At 36.5% G+C, this 16,777-nt stretch overlaps 1 protein-coding gene across 1 annotated transcript in view; it reads left to right on the top strand.

The window, feature by feature from the left end:
• Nucleotides 1-16,777, top strand: part of LOC149785784 (MAP kinase-activating death domain protein-like) — a 274,806-nt gene that overhangs the window by 115,080 nt on the left and 142,949 nt on the right. The window contains exons 17-19 of the mRNA XM_089979703.1: nt 3,725-3,854; nt 4,259-4,445; nt 15,962-16,156. Coding sequence (XP_089835829.1) covers nt 3,725-3,854; nt 4,259-4,445; nt 15,962-16,156 — 512 coding nt within the window. The remainder of the gene's footprint in view (nt 1-3,724; nt 3,855-4,258; nt 4,446-15,961; nt 16,157-16,777) is intronic.

Genomic DNA, 16,777 nt, shown 5'->3' with positions numbered 1-16,777 from the left:
CTACAGATCAGGTCTGTATTGTTTGTTGTACTAATTACTCCTAACAAACTGCACTGACAAGGATCTGCCAGTGCATTATATGATGGCAGATCTGGGTCTGTGTGGTTTGCAGTTGGACTCATCTTATAAGCAAGTATACATGGTATGTCTACATTTGTATGGACATCTTGTGCTGTATATCTATCCATGTGTCTTTGAAGCTGTCAGGCCCACATTTGTTAGTGAGACATAGCAGTCACTTATTTGGCAATAGTTATGGCATTGACAACAGTTTTTTGCTAAAGTTTTCTTTACAGACATTTCCTCAACCCGTTAGTAGATTCTGAACAAAATTGATATGAATAATTTTGAAGCTTAGACAATTCGTTCTGTGGGATGAGCACTGGCCCCTATGACCTTGTGGTCAAGGTCATTGTCATAGACAATTTACATTAATAATTTGGTTGAAAATTTTTAGGTAGGAGTACAGAGTAATCAAAAATCTATCAATGCAGCACTCGTTAGTGCAAATAATGCCCCATTTTTTTAATGGATTGCCGTGAAACTTGGTCATCACCTTAAGATGAGCATATTGACCAAACACTGTAGAGTTCGAGTTACGGTGTTTTATTCTTGTATCTTTGTTTGATTCAACCTCATTAGTCCAATAGTCCCACAGTTTATTATTGATTGTCATTAAAATTGGTAAATATTATTGTTGTCACCCCAAAGACAATTATATCAACAAATCACTTTGCCCCCACAACTTTTGTTGGAGTTATTACCATTTTTGTTATGGAGTTCAATGCAGTGTATGACACAATCTCTGTTAGTGCATATAATCCCAAAGTCTTTTATGGACCCCCAGCAGTTAAAAGGATTCAAAGAGGTTCTTTGTTTCCAGTAGACAGACACTTGTTCATGTTAATATGAGTCAGTATCTTTGCCATCAGTTTTAACTCTATTGAACATAGTAATTCAAAACTGGACTTACTCATGTGTTAACTGTTGATTTTTATCATTTCTATATTTCTTATTACCTGTGCATTCAATGTGGCTGATGTATTGAGAGACATGTTTTCAGTAAAGGTTTTGGTAGTCTTCTGTGGAGAGGTATGTCATCTTATTCAAACATATTTCCTAAAGTTATCTACACAAGCCTAGTAACTTGCACCTCTTGATTGCACATTGTAAGTAAATTTTAATCCGTACATTTCAATGTGTGCAGCATGAGATGACTAATATTAATAACTTTGATAAATAAATGACTATTACTGTTTTCCACAAGACCTTTAATCGCTATCTTGGAATGTGTTTCATAAAAGGAGATATTTAGTTCCCCCCTTCTCCATCCCAAATGCAGAAGGCACTTTGTGTTGCCCTTCGATTTCACATCCTGTATGCATGGGGACATAGAACAGGCCCAATGTATTATCCTGTTTGCATGGGGATGTAGAACTGGCCCAGTGTATTATCCTGTTTGCATGGGGATGTAGAACAGGCCCAGTGTATTCTCCTGTTTGCATATGGATGTAGAACAGGCCCAGTGTATTATCCTATTTACATGGGGATGTAGAACATGCCCGGTGTGTTCTTTTGTATGCATTGGGATGTAGAACAGGCCCAGTGTATTCTCCTGTATGCATGGGGATGTAGAACAGGCCCAGTGTACACTCTTTCATATATGGGGACATAGAACAGGTCCAGTGTATTATCCAGTTTGCCTGGGGATATAGAACAGGCCCAGTGTATTCTCCTGTTTGCATATGGATGTAGAACAGGTCCAGTGTATTATCCTATTTACATGGGGATGTAGAACATGCCCGGTGTGTTCTTTTGTATGCATGGGGATGTAGAACAGGCCCAGTGTATTCTCCTGTTCACATGGGAATGTAGAACAGGCCCAGTGTGTTCTCTTGCATGCATGGGGATGTAGAACAGGCCCAGTGTGTTCTCTTGAATGCATGGGGATGTAGAACAGGTCTAGTGTGTTCTCTTGCATGCATGGGGATGTAGAACAGGACCAATGTATTGTCCTGTTTGCATGGGGATGTAGAATAAGCCCATTGTATTATCCAGTTTGCATGGGAATGTAGAACAGGCCATTGTGTTCTCTTGTATGCATGGGGATGTAGAACAGGCCCAATGTATTGTCCTGTTTGCATGGGAATCTAGAACAGGCCATTGTGTTCTCTTGTATGCATGGGGATGTAGAACAGGCCCAGTTTATTCTCCTCTTTGCATGGGGATGTGGAACAAAGCAAGTGTGTTCTCTTGCATGCATGGTGATGTAGACCAGGCCCAATGTATTCTTCTGCATGCATGGGAATGTAGAACAGGCCCAGTGTGTTCTCGTGCATGCATGGGAATGTAGAACAGGTCCTGTGCAGAACTGCCAACTCTTACAATTTTGCTGTTAGTCGTAGAAAAATTACCCTTAAAATATGGACTTATGGCATACTAGCCAAAACTACGAAAAAACGATCATTGCCAAAAAATCTGGATAATTGGTTCATCCATGTTTTATTTGGATCCAGGTTTCATCTTAGAATTAGTGAAATTAGGGGACCAGACTAATTTTACAGCAGCACCCCATACACTTTACACTGTACCTATTTGTTCATTCAAAGTGTCTGCATGATCAAACTGTTGATTATAGAGTTTTTTTAAATGGTGTCCAGAGAGCAATGCATGTTTAAGATGAAAGGGAAAATATGCTTCTAGAAAAATGTTAATAATCAGCACAGAAGAATAAAAAGGAGCATTCAGATTCTTGTGAATAAAAGCTGGAAAGGACACAATTACGTTTATTGGACATCACATGCCAATTTGAGTACCTCTCATGGCAGGAGATATGATTGCTGTCATCATGTGAAATGGAAAAGAATTTCCAAGAATTATGTCAAGTTGAGAGATAGCAATAAGCCATTGAGCTGCATAGGGTTTGGAACTAGAGTTTGTGCAACTGTACTAGTGGTAAATAAAGTCTGTGCATACTTTACAACATTTTCAGTTGAACATAATGTTTATCATTGATGCATCAAACTTTTAATTACGTTTTCCAGCTTTACAATAGCAGTTATTGATATTTTGTTACACCTTACTGAAATCTGGTCAATGTTATGGAGAAAAAAAATCAACTGCCTTACTGAGATGGACTTGTCAGGGTTGGCAGGTCTTCCTGTGTACTCTCTTGCTTGCATGGTGACGTAGAACAAGCCCATTGCACTCTACTGCATGCATGGGATGTAGAACAGGTCCAGTGTACTCTCTTTCATTTATGGGGATATAGATAGGCCCAGTTTACTCTCTTGCATGCATGGGGCTGTAGAACAGGCCCCTTGTATTATCCTATATGTCATGAAAGGCAACTAATGGAGGCAAGTACCTTTTTGACTCATGAGATAGTGTGCTGGACTTGCAACCAAAAGGATGCAAGTTTGAATCCTTCCTTTAGATGAGCACAGGCTGGCTGCCATGGTGTGTTCTAAGGCAAGGTGCTCTACTCAACTTGCCTGAGTACTAAATAACTTACTTATGTTGCTGTGATGTAAAATGCCAAACCAAACCAATCATCCATGAGTCCTGTTAAGGTTTATATTTATGTCATTGTTTTAGGGCATTTATGTTCAGGCAGTATATTTGTTGTTCAGTATTAGTTTTGTTAACCTTGAGAGCATCAACAATTTAATTTTTTTAAAATTTTATTTTACCTCCTAGCTATTGTTATTTTATGTATATCCAGGAAATAAGAACAGAAAAGCCCTAGTTGAGAAGTCAGGTCTTGTAAAACATACCACCAACAGAAAGCACAGTATCAAGGACTCTTCAAAGCAAACATCATCTCCTGCTGATACCAAGGGATCAACCAACAGGTATATAATAATTTTTGTAGGCAGTTGAAATGTTATTTATATGCCCTGACCCAAGCATGGAATATACCTCTAGTTTTAACATTGTCCTTCACTATGTATGTACATCCAGTTAAGTTCTATTTTTAGGTCACTTTGGAGGGGCATTGTTTGTTCCATTAACACATGCATACAAAAGTTATTTTATAAGGTCAGATTTTGTGGACTTATGATTTCTCTATTTCATCTGTTGTCCATAACAAAATTAATTGTGAATAGTGAAAATATTAACATTATTTATTAAAAACTTAAAATCTTTTCAATTTCTGACACAGAGAATCTAAAACTTACGTTTTAGACATGTAATTTTTAGCATTTCATTTCAAAATGTGCAAACATCCTTGTCCAGTGTACAAATTTTTCTGCAGTGAGAACCAGCAGTTTTTGAAGGAGGTGGTTGCTAATGTCCTGGAAGGTCAAGGGGTGAGCTGGTTGAAACTAGGACGGGTAAAAAAACTCCTTGAGGATGAGAATTATCGCAACTTTGTCATCAGTCGTCTCAACAAGAATCTTGACAGGAAAATGACAGATGAAAATCACTACATTGAGGATGTAGTGAGTAACACATCATAGCTATACATTAATCCTTGGTCAGTGAAAACTGGAATCCATTTATAATAATCGTCTCACAATCAGAAATCTTTTTCACTGTAGCTACGATTATATTGCATGGGGTGGGTAGCCTTCATCCATGGGCTGTGACATCACTACTGTTTATCATAACCCATCTTAACAGATGGAGGAAGTTCTAAGCTGAAATGATATGTTAATTTAGATGTGTATTGTACAAAGTTATGTTTTAGTAGAGTTAAAAAAAAGTTACTAGTAATAGGTTCTGATCCCAGGTCTAGATTTTAGTCTTTCTCTCGTAACAGCAAAATCAGTTTGGTGAAAGTTGCACTCAGACAGGTTAAGTTTTGTAAAATTTATGAGAAGTTTGACATTTTGTCAAAAAGGAGTGGGGGTGAGGGCTGAAGGCCTAGAACAAGGGTATAGGGAAAAAAGCCTAATTTTACCCCTCTTTGCATATACTGACAATATAACCACAATGATTTCCCCAGGCTTCCATGCATGTACTGACAACATAACCACAATTTTCCCAGGCTTTCCATGCATGCACTGACAACATAACCACAATTTTCCCAGGATTTCCATGCTTGTGCTGACAACTTAACCACAGTGGTTCCCCAGGATTCCCATGCATGTACTGACAACATAACCACAATTTCTCCAGGACTTTCATGCATGCACTGACAATATAACCACAGTGATTTCTCCACAATTTTCATGCATGTACTGAAAACATAACCACAATGATTTCTCCAGGATTCTCATTCATGTACTGACAATATAACTACAGTGATTTCCCCAAGATTTCCATCCATGTACTGACAATATAACTATGATGATTTCTTAAGGATTTTCATACATGTACTAACAACATAACCACAAGGAGGGAATTTCCATTGGTAAGGAGACATTGATTATCTGAGAACATTATTTTTTAAATAGACCCATTATAGCATGTTCCAACAAATGGTGGCCTAGTGGTTAGAGCATCTGCCTTGGATGCAGGAGGTCGCAGGTTCAAAATTCTGATCAAGTCATACCAAAGACTTCTAAAAATTGTACTAACAGCTTCCTCACTTGGTGCTCAGCATTAAGAAGTTAGTGTTAGGCCTGGTCGGCCTGGTGTGAGGGTAATGTAACTGGGTGGAACATGATGCCCCAGTGCTAGACATGGCTATAAACTGCCACACTGCAGACGTCATAGCAATATGACTGAAAATTGTTAAAGCTACATTTAAAATCCAAATTACGCACACTGTTCCAACAAATGTGTGTGTGATAATAACTTTTTGTGAATAAAGATACAACTTCAACTAGATAATCATTGGAAGTATCTAATGGCCTAGATTACATTGTATGTACTTCATTATGGCAGTTGATCTTGAAACCAAGCAAGCTTTGTTAATATTGAAGGATGTTTAAAGGTTTTGTCACATTCACAGCAGATCAGCTGTGCATGATTTTAGGCTGCTCATTTATGGGGAGGGGGCATTCAATTTTATTGGGATTCAAGCAGTTATGCACCCTGGAGAAAACAGCTGGTCATACCTGTGATACCTTGTAATGTGAAAAATAATCTCAAAATATTTTTGAAGATATCATGTTCTCATTCCTTGAGATCCTCACAGAATATGAAATTTGTTGTGATTTCTTTTCCATTGAGAAAACTTGAACCTAAAGCCCATACCTTGTAATGTATTCTCATACTTTCCCATTTGTTTGTACCATCAAACTGATTTCAAAAGCATATGTCAAGGATATAAAAAAAACCGCACAAAACTTAATCATTTGATTCATCAATTTATAATTTCTAACCTGGTCGTGGCCATGAGGATACAAAACCCTGTCAGTTTATTTGCATTTAAAACCAAATGGGAGTTTCTTTAGTAATACAGTCACCATATTTGCATGGGTGGTTTCATTCTCTAGCCAGTATGAACAGATGTTCATGTTTTGGATTTGGGTTTATTTACTAGTCATTATGAGTCCAAGAACATATATGGTGTTTGGTTTTGTTCTCTAGACAGTGTGAGTAGAAAAGCATGTATGGTTTTTGTTTTTGTTCTCAAGCCTCTATGAATAGAGATGTTCATGCATAGTATTTGGGGTTTTTTTTGTAGCCAGTATAAATAAATTATTAGATTTTGTGGTGAGGTTTGCAGCAAAGCAAGGAAATCTCAGTCAAGGGGTTGCATTGCCAATTGGGGTGACAATAATGTAATCCCATGACTGGGATTTCCATGGTACAAACACTGACCGAGTTAAATTTTCTCACTGAATCCCCCCCCCCCCCAATCAAATTAAAATAAGCCTGCACATTTACAGTATATTTAGCGGGTTTAACACATGCAGTATTAATCAGGACTATTAGTGCCTCAGGTCATCAGGTCTTGTACTCTTTTATGAAATATGAATAATTATCTGAGTATATGTGCCAGTCTTAGAAAACAAGCAAGAAAAAAGTAATAATTGTTACATGTTGTAAGTATAGTACCATTAGTGTTTGGAGTAATGTGCTATTGTTTGTAAGCACTGCATATTAATGTGAATAAGTTAATGAGGGTATTGAGGTGAACTATTCACCCTAAGACAAAAGTTCTACACCTGAGAAAATAGAAACAATAACATTGGATATTATTTCTTGATTATCAGATTTAATCGGTGGATGACATATGAAAATAACAGTAAGTAATTAATAACTTTTGTACGGATAACTTTTTAACTTTCATCAGTTCTAATTTGGAAAACATTATATGATAACCAATGGTACGATACAATACTCAGTACACAGCTGTAACTAGGTGTGTAATGACTGAGGAGATTTCTAATTCGTGATTTTCTTGGAAAATTTTATATTTCTGTTCTGGAAATATGGCAAGTGTTGATATTTTTAGTGCAATGATACATGGAAATCTTGTGGAATACAGTAGTCCCCCTCTTATAAGACCATCCTTAATGCAGCAGGGAAGTGGCCTTATAATGAGGGTGGCCTTTCTAGAGGGGGATGACAAATGTGAATAGTAAATACATAAGAAAGTCACAAGTACATTTAATTCTAAAACATTTAATATTTTCATTTAAAAAATCACATGCATGTTGTGAAGTAAATGTAAGACAAACTGTTTCATCATTTTCAAAAGAATGTTATGAATAACCATTGATATAGTTTTAAAACTATAAGTATGTTACAGATCACATCATCTGTCACTTTGTTGGCAGTAGTCTAAAAAACAAACCAGTCTCATCACAATTAAAAATATCCTTGCAGTCATATCCACTGCATATATCGTTTAGTCTTTTGTTCCAATCTTCGATGACTTCATTATTAACATCAGCTGATTCTCCACTAAGGACAGAACACTTAATATTGTGTTGCACTTGAAATCTGGTCAACCAGCCATTACTTGCGGTAAAGTCGTCGTATCCCAATTCAGCTGACAAAATTGTTGCTTTTTCTTGTCATTCAAATCAGGATACAAACATCTCCTGGCTCAAGCAGTCTTCCTTTCGCCAGCCGTTTCACCTTCCCACTTCTGCAGAATTGTTTCCTTATCTTTCACGATATTGTTTATCTGAGTGTTTCTGACATTAGTTTTCTGCAAGGATCCTCGACCCCCCCCCCCCCCCCAGTCAGTTGAATTACTTTCACTTTCTCTTCTAAACAGAGAATTTTTCTTTTCCTCGATGACATGTTGATCTTTTTGCAGTAAGTTATTCATGTTGCCAACTACATTAATGATAAAACAATTTTTTATGCATCTAATCAAATTGCCGTGTTTTCAAAGGAAGTGATCTTGTCACATGACTCGTTAGTCGCAGTCTGGTACCCTATTGTTTTTACACATTTCTTTACACTGAGAGAAGCCAAAATGGCCTCGATATGTACCATTAACATCACTCAGATTTGACCTTGTGGCTGTTCGGATTTGTAATTTTGACAATTGTCAGTAGTAATAGCCACTAATTACCAAAGTGAACAAGCTCAACATCTTACTAAGGGAAGTCATAAAGGCTATCAAACCATTTTACTGCTGACTTGTGTATGTACATCGATACTGCCACTTCTCAGCTGTTACTGCTGTTCAATAGTTGTAATCTTAACAATTATCAGAGTGACTAAACCAGACATCTTATGATAACACAGCAGTATGTCTAATTTGAATACATGTACTTACTCTTTTGTATGGATTAAAATTTGAGTCTTTATTGGCTTTATGGAATAAATGTGGCTTCTCATGAGGCGTAAATGATATTATATTAACCTTAGTGGTACATGTACATTAGTCAACACTTCTTTCAGTAACGAAAACCTGACATCGGGAAACAGAAATCGGATTACTCAACACACGTTAAGAATAAAATACTGGTTCTGGATACATATTAAAATAAAATGCAGCCGCTTGTGAGGGGTAAATTTTATATTATTGCACTAATATGCTGGCCGCTGGTTGCGTTAGCCGGGTGGCCTTTTGTGAGGGGTACTTTTGAACACAAACTCGTCGGTGCCAACGGATTCTGGCCGTAAGGAGCGGGGGGCCATTTAAGAGGGGTCTACTGTAGCATGTGGACTGATGAATGAGCTACTCTGATTGATAAGTGTAGGATTTTTTAGTTGGAATTGCATTATTATGTTTGATTCAGCTGGGTTGGATTGGGTGTTTTTCACAAAGTTTGAAGAAGGCAGGTCTGACATAACACATTTCTGGTTGTTGCCAGCTTTGTAGTAGCTCTTGAGACAGTTTGGATCTTTTTGTAGCCAGTGATGTGTATAGCCTGTTTGTCAGGAATAGTGTTTTCTGTTAGTTCTGGCATAAATATTTTTTCCTGCTTGAGTTTATGTGATATGTTTAGAGTCAACTTGTTGCAGGTTTTCACAGCCATTTTGTTTCATTAAGCAGACATGATTTTTCTCCATTTTAAAGCAGAATTCCGCTTTTCTTCTGATTTGGATCTGATTTTTCTTGATATAATTCATTTTTTATATCATCTCTGATCCGGTTTTTAAAATATGGTCTATCTGCTCCCATTCCGCAACGACCCATGTAAATTATTCATTCCTTATATTAGTTAGCACATAACTCTCGTAAAGAGTATTCTGATTGGTCAAAGGTTTAAATTCATCCAGTGAATCTTCGTGTAATTGAAACTGATGGCAGTGGAAAGAAGTATGCTTGCAAAACATGGCATCCCGAGTTGTTAAGAGAGACCATGACACTTAAAGTTTAGATAAATGTTTAAAAAAACATGGAAATGGGAATGGCTGGAGTGAAAAGTTGACAGAAATTTAGTTGGTCAGTTCATAAGAAAATTGAATGCTAGAGGACTGGCATTTTGTGACCTCTGCTTTAAGGTAATCGCGGTTGGAAGAATTTGGAACAGCACCTGCAAAGGAAGCTGCATACGGAAAAATTGAAGCTCAGAAGGCATCTGGCAAAAGTGTAATTAATTACTATAAGAAAAAATATTACTTGCATGAGAAAATAGATGTAGCCCTCTGTCAGAATATGTGCACTGCATGTAACCAATACACAGCACCAGCTTGAAAGGAAAAAGACTCTCATTGAGAAGGAAAAGAAACAATTGCACATTGAGACAAAAAAGTCAGTGGTGACAAAAAGGAAGGCTAAAAAAGTCTTTGCCAAAGCCACAAAAAGAGCATGACTGGCATATCAACAGGTTGTGTCCATTGGAGAAAAAGACAAGTGAATGTATGGGATTATTTGTATATAGTTATGTACTAGGGTGTTTATTTTACAGATTTGTTATGAAAAGAGAGAAGTATAATACGTTTGCTGCAAAATTAGAGAAATTATTCTGACTTAATTATGATGTGAGCACTGACATGCACGTTAAATAACTTCAGCATCAATAGTATTGGAGAACAAATTCATGTAACTATAAATATTGTGAAATTATTGAAGTCAAGTTTAACATTTTTGTTAAGTTTATTAGTTTTTTAAATGATTGGTTTATTTTATAATCATAAGTTGCACCAGGAGCAGTTTTTTATGCGGGTAAAATGTGTTTTTGGCAAAAGCCTTTCGCCCATCAAGACCCCATTGGGGGAGAACCCCCAAACCCCACCTTTACATTTTTTCAGCTTTTTTTTTATGGAAGACTAAAATCATGCCTGATTAAGGTACACAGTTTTCATGCCACAACTGGTGCCTATAAAAATTCATTGCTCATTTGCCACAGGTGCTTCCATGAGTTACATGGGCAATGTAGAATGTATAGTCATGTCACAATAATCACTGGAATGTTCGTTCTTGTAATAATTGCAGATAAGGACACCTGTCTGGAAATATGAGGTTGGCATACGTTCTTTGTTTTTCATTGGTTGTGTTTCTTACGTCCTCCCATGTCTTTATCATCATCTCTCTTATTAAACTCAGAATATTCTCAATTTAGTTCACAATCTCGCTTTAAAGAGATATCACACCACTTGATGTTTCCATGTTCTTCATCCTCTCTCCCATGCTACAAAGTGCAACAGTTTTTTAAACCATGAAATGTTTAACAAAGTGTTAAGGTTTGTTACAGTGTGTTTATCCCAACAGCAAGGATTCAGACAATTTATTAATATGATCAGCATTGATGGTCTCTGCAGTTTTGGGTTATATGATATATTTTCAGTTATGAGGTCTGCCAAGTAGCTTGACTTTGTGTGCGTGTGTGTGTTCCTCTCTCAGAATGTTTTGTATGGTGTTATCAAAGTTGGAGAGACCTTAAGTCGCTTATTAGTGACTTTCTTTTTGTTATATATCTGTTGTTGTTGTTTGATTTTATAAGAACTCTATTTAGCAGAAGACAACAAGGGTTTCTTCTTTTTATAATTAGTTCCTAGCACGTGGACACCATGACTGAGACAACCTGACTGACATAAGAAAAGTTACGTAAGCAAATCAGTTAGATTTCACTTTTGCATAGGCGAGACTTACATGTATAGGCTTTAGTCCTGGAAGTACATGTAGATACCATGTATAGGCTTTAGTCCAGGAAGTACATGTAGATACCATGTATAGGCTTTAGTCCTGGAAGTACAAGTAGATACCATGTATAGGATTTAGTCTTGGAAGTACAAGTAGATACCATGTATAGGCTTTAGTCCAGGAAGTACAAGTAGATACCATGTATAGGCTTTAGTCTTGGAAGTACAAGTAGATACCATGTATAGGATTTAGTCCAGGAAGTACAAGTAGATACCATGTATAGGCTTTAGTCCAGGAAGTACAAGTAGATACCATGTATAGGCTTTAGTCCAGGAAGTACAAGTAGATACCATGTATAGGCTTTAGTCTTGGAAGTACAAGTAGATACCATGTATAGGATTTAGTCTTGGAAGTACATGTAGATACCATGTATAGGCTTTAGTCCAGGAAGTACAAGTAGATACCATGTATAGGCTTTAGTCTTGGAAGTACAAGTAGATACCATGTATAGGATTTAGTCCTGGAAGTACATGTAGATACCATGTATAGGCTTTAGTCCAGGAAGTACAAGTAGATACCATGTATAGGCTTTAGTCCAGGAAGTACAAGTAGATACCATGTATAGGCTTTAGTCTTGGAAGTACAAGTAGATACCATGTATAGGATTTAGTCTTGGAAGTACAAATAGATACCATGTATAGGCTTTAGTCTTGGAAGTACAAGTAGATACCATGTATAGGCTTTAGTCTTGGAAGTGCAAGTAGATACCATGTATAGGCTTTAGTCATGGAATTGCAAGTAGATACATGTATAGGCTTTAGTCCTGGAATTGCAAGTAGATACCATGTATAGGATTTAGTCCTGGAATTGCAAGTAGATACATGTATAAGCTTTAGTCCTGGAATTACAAGTAGATACCATGTATAGGCTTTAGTCTTGGAAGTACAAGTAGATACCATGTATAGGCTTTAGTCTTGGAAGTACAAGTAGATACCATATATAGGCTTTAGTCCTGGAAGTACAAGTAGATACCATGTATAGGATTTAGTCTTGGAAGTACAAGTAGATACCATGTATAGGCTTTAGTCCTGGAATTGCAAGTAGATACCATGTATAGGCTTTAGTCTTGGAAGTACAAGTAGATACCATGTATAGGCTTTAGTCTTGGAAGTGCAAGTAGATACCATGTATAGGCTTTAGTCATGGAATTGCAAGTAGATACATGTATAGGCTTTAGTCCTGGAATTGCAAGTAGATACCATGTATAGGATTTAGTCCTGGAATTGCAAGTAGATACCATGTATAGGCTTTAGTCCTGGAAGTACAAGATGATACCATGTATAGGCTTTAGTCCTGGAAGTACAAGTAGATACCATGTATAGGATTTAGTCTTGGAAGTACAAGTAGATACCATGTATAGGCTTTAGTCTTGGAAGTACAAGTAGATACCATGTATAGGCTTTAGTCTTGGAAGTACAAGTAGATACCATGTATAGGCTTTAGTCTTGGAAGTTCAAGTAGATACCATGTATAGGATTTAGTCCTGGAATTGCAAGTAGATACATGTATAGGCTTTAGTCCTGGAAGTACAAGTAGATACCATGTATAGGCTTTAGTCTTGGAAGTACAAGTAGATACCATGTATAGGCTTTAGTCTTGGAAGTACAAGTAGATACCATGTATAGGCTTTAGTCCTGGAAGTACAAGTAGATACCATGTATAGGATTTAGTCTTGGAAGTACAAGTAGATACCATGTATAGGCTTTAGTCCTGGAATTGCAAGTAGATACATGTATAGGCTTTAGTCCTGGAAGTACAAGTAGATACTATGTATAGGCTTTAGTCTTGGAAGTACAAGTAGATACCATGTATAGGCTTTAGTCCTGGAAGTACAAGTAGATACCATGTATAGGCTTTAGTCTTGGAATTACAAGTAGATACCATGTATAGGCTTTAGTCTTGGAAGTACAAGTAGATACCATTTATAGGCTTTAGTCCTGGAATTGCAAGTAGACACCATGTATAGGCTTTAGTCCTGGAATTACAAGTAGATACCATGTATAGGCTTTAGTCCTGGAAGTACAAGTAGATACCATGTATAGGCTTTAGTCTTGGAAGTACAAGTAGATACCATGTATAGGCTTTAGTCCTGGAATTACAAGTAGATACCATGTATAGGCTTTAGTCTTGGAAGTACAAGTAGATACCATGTATAGGCTTTAGTCCTGGAATTGCAAGTAGATACCATGTATAGGATTTAGTCTTGGAAGTACAAGTAGATACCATGTATAGGCTTTAGTCCTGGAAGTACAAGATGATACCATGTATAGGCTTTAGTCTTGGAAGTACAAGTAGATACCACGTATAGGCTTTAGTCCTGGAAGTACAAGTAGATACCATGTATAGGCTTTAGTCTTGGAAGTACAAGTAGATACCATGTATAGGCTTTAGTCTTGGAAGTACAAGTAGATACCATGTATAGGCTTTAGTCCTGGAATTGCAAGTAGATACATGTATAGGCTTTAGTCCTGGAAGTACAAGTAGATACCATGTATAGGCTTTAGTCCTGGAAGTACAAGATGATACCATGTATAGGATTTAGTTTCATGCTCTAGCTAGACTATATATATTGATATACATGTATAGGATTTGGTTTTATTCCCAAGACAGTATAAGCAGATGTGCACATAACATTTGGTTTCATTCTCTGACCAGCATGAGTAGATGTACATGTCGAGAATTTGGTTTTATTCTCTAGCTACAAAGAGTCAACACATGTCTAGAATTTGGTTTTGTTCTCTAGCCAATATGAATTATTGTACATAAATTTTGTTTCATTCTCTAGTCAGTGTGAATAGATGTACATACATTTGGTTTTATTCTCTTGCTAGTATGGATAGATGTACATACATTTGGTTTCATTCTCTAGCCAGTATGGATAGATGTACATACATTTGGTTTCATTCTCTAGCCAGTATGAATAGATGTACATTAATTTGGTTTCATTCTCTAGCCAGTATGGATAGATGTACATTAATTTGGTTTCATTCTCTAGCCAGTATGAATAGATGTACATACATTTGGTTTCATTCTCTAGCCAGTATGGATAGATGTACATACATTTGGTTTCATTCTCTAGCCAGTATGAATAGATGTACATTAATTTGGTTTCATTCTCTAGCCAGTATGGATAAATGTACATAAATTTGGTTTCATTCTCTAGCCAGTATGAATAGATATACATAAATTTGGTATAAAGCTAGTATGAATAGATGTACATAAATTTGGTATAAAGCTAGTATGAATAGATGTACATAAATTTGGTATAAAGCTAGTATGAATAGATGAACATAAATTTGGTAGAAAGCTAGTATGAATAGATATACATAAATTTGGTATAAAGCCAGTATGAATAGATGTACATAAATTTGATTTCAAGCCAGTATGGATAGCTGTACATAAATTTGGTTTTGTTCTCTAGCCAGTATGAATAGATGTACATAAATTTGGTATAAAGCCAGTATGAATAGATGTACATAAATTTGATTTCAAGCCAGTATAGATAGATGTACATAATTTTGGTTTTGTTCTCTAGCCAGTATGAATATATGTACATAAATTTGGTATAAAGCCAGTATGAATAGATGTACATAAATTTGATTTCAAGCCAGTATGGATAGATGTACATAAATTTTAGTTTTGTTCTCTAGCCAGTATGAATAGATGTACATAAATTTGGTTTAAAGCCAGTATGAATAGATGTACATAAATTTGATTTCAAGCCAGTATAGATAGATGTACATAATTTTGGTTTTGTTCTCTAGCCAGTATGAATATATGTACATAAATTTGGTATAAAGCCAGTATGAATAGATGTACATAAATTTGATTTCAAGCCAGTATGGATAGCTGTACATAAATTTGGTTTTGTTCTCTAGCCAGTATGAATAGATGTACATAAATTTGGTATAAAGCCAGTATGAATAGATGTACATAAATCTGATTTCAAGCCAGTATGGATAGATGTACATAAATTTTGGTTTTGTTCTCTAGCCAGTATGAATAGATGTACATACATTTGGTATAAAGCCAGTATGAATTGATGTACATAAATTGATTTCAAGCCAGTATGAATGATGTACATAAATCTGATTTCAAGCCAGTATGAATAGATGTACATAAATTTGTTCTCTAGCCAGTATGAATAGATGTACATAAATTTCTTATAAAGCCAGCATAAATAGATGTACATAAATTTGATTTCAAGCCAGTATGAATAGATGTACATAAATTTGATTTTAAGCCAGCATAAATAGATGTACATAAATTTGATTTCAAGCCATTATGAATAGATGTACTTGTCTAGTATGAAATGTTAGTATGATGCAGCATTTTCCTTGCAATTATCAACATTTTCTCTATTTCAGGCAGTATAAAAATCAATGCTCAGGATAATTCTTGGAATGTTAAGGGTCTTGTTTATAGTCTCTAGTTATATAACCATGTTAAGGCTTTGTTTATGATTTTTTCTGTATTTTAAGAATGATTGAAACACTTTCTGCATTTCAGGCTGTCTTGAAGCCTGTGTACAAGGGTATGTTGACCATATTGAAGGCTTTTGTCCATGGCCTAGAGCACACACTTCAGAATCATGGCCTGGGTGGAATGGCCAGCATGTTTATGGTACTAGAAGTGGCTCATACCCACTATGTACCAAAAGAACTTGTTGCTAGCAACAAGGGTGATGCCAGTATCACACCAGAGGTATGGTACATTTCCTTTCTCCTTTAGTTTAGGTATTTTACATTGATATACATTATCAATTGATTTATTGGTACATCTGCTCATTGAAGATTATTTAGTATATTGGCAATCGAAGTTAAGTTCCTTGAATAGATGCAAACCATGCTTGTATGTGCACAATTCCAAGTAAAAACCCACTGGATGTGAGCTTGGCATGCTAACCACAAAGCCACTGCAACTCCTCAACTCCTCCCTTCCACAGCAACTTACACATACAATTGATGGCCACTGCAACTCCTCCCTAACACAGCAGCATGCACTAACAGTATATATAACTTGTAACTACCCCCATTTCACAGGAACTTTCACTAATGGTACATAAAACTGTACACTGCAACAGCCCCATCCCATTACCCAGCATCTTATGCTACATACAATTGATGGCCACTGCAGCTCCCCACTTCACAACAACTTAAGGTACATAACGATGGCCACTACAACAACCCCCTTCTACATGAACTTGCGCTACATAACAATGGCAACTGCAACTCCCCACTTCACAACAACTTAAGGTACATAACGATGGCCACTGCAACTCCCCCTTCCACAACATATTACACTTTATAACGATAGCCACTGCAA

This window comes from Sinohyriopsis cumingii, chromosome 13, assembly GCF_028554795.1.
Source record: "Sinohyriopsis cumingii isolate HCF-2022 chromosome 13, ASM2855479v2, whole genome shotgun sequence".
Lineage (NCBI taxonomy): Eukaryota > Metazoa > Mollusca > Bivalvia > Unionida > Unionidae > Sinohyriopsis > Sinohyriopsis cumingii.
Note: the sequence above shows the minus strand (reverse complement) of the source record. Positions and strands in the feature narration are given on the sequence as shown.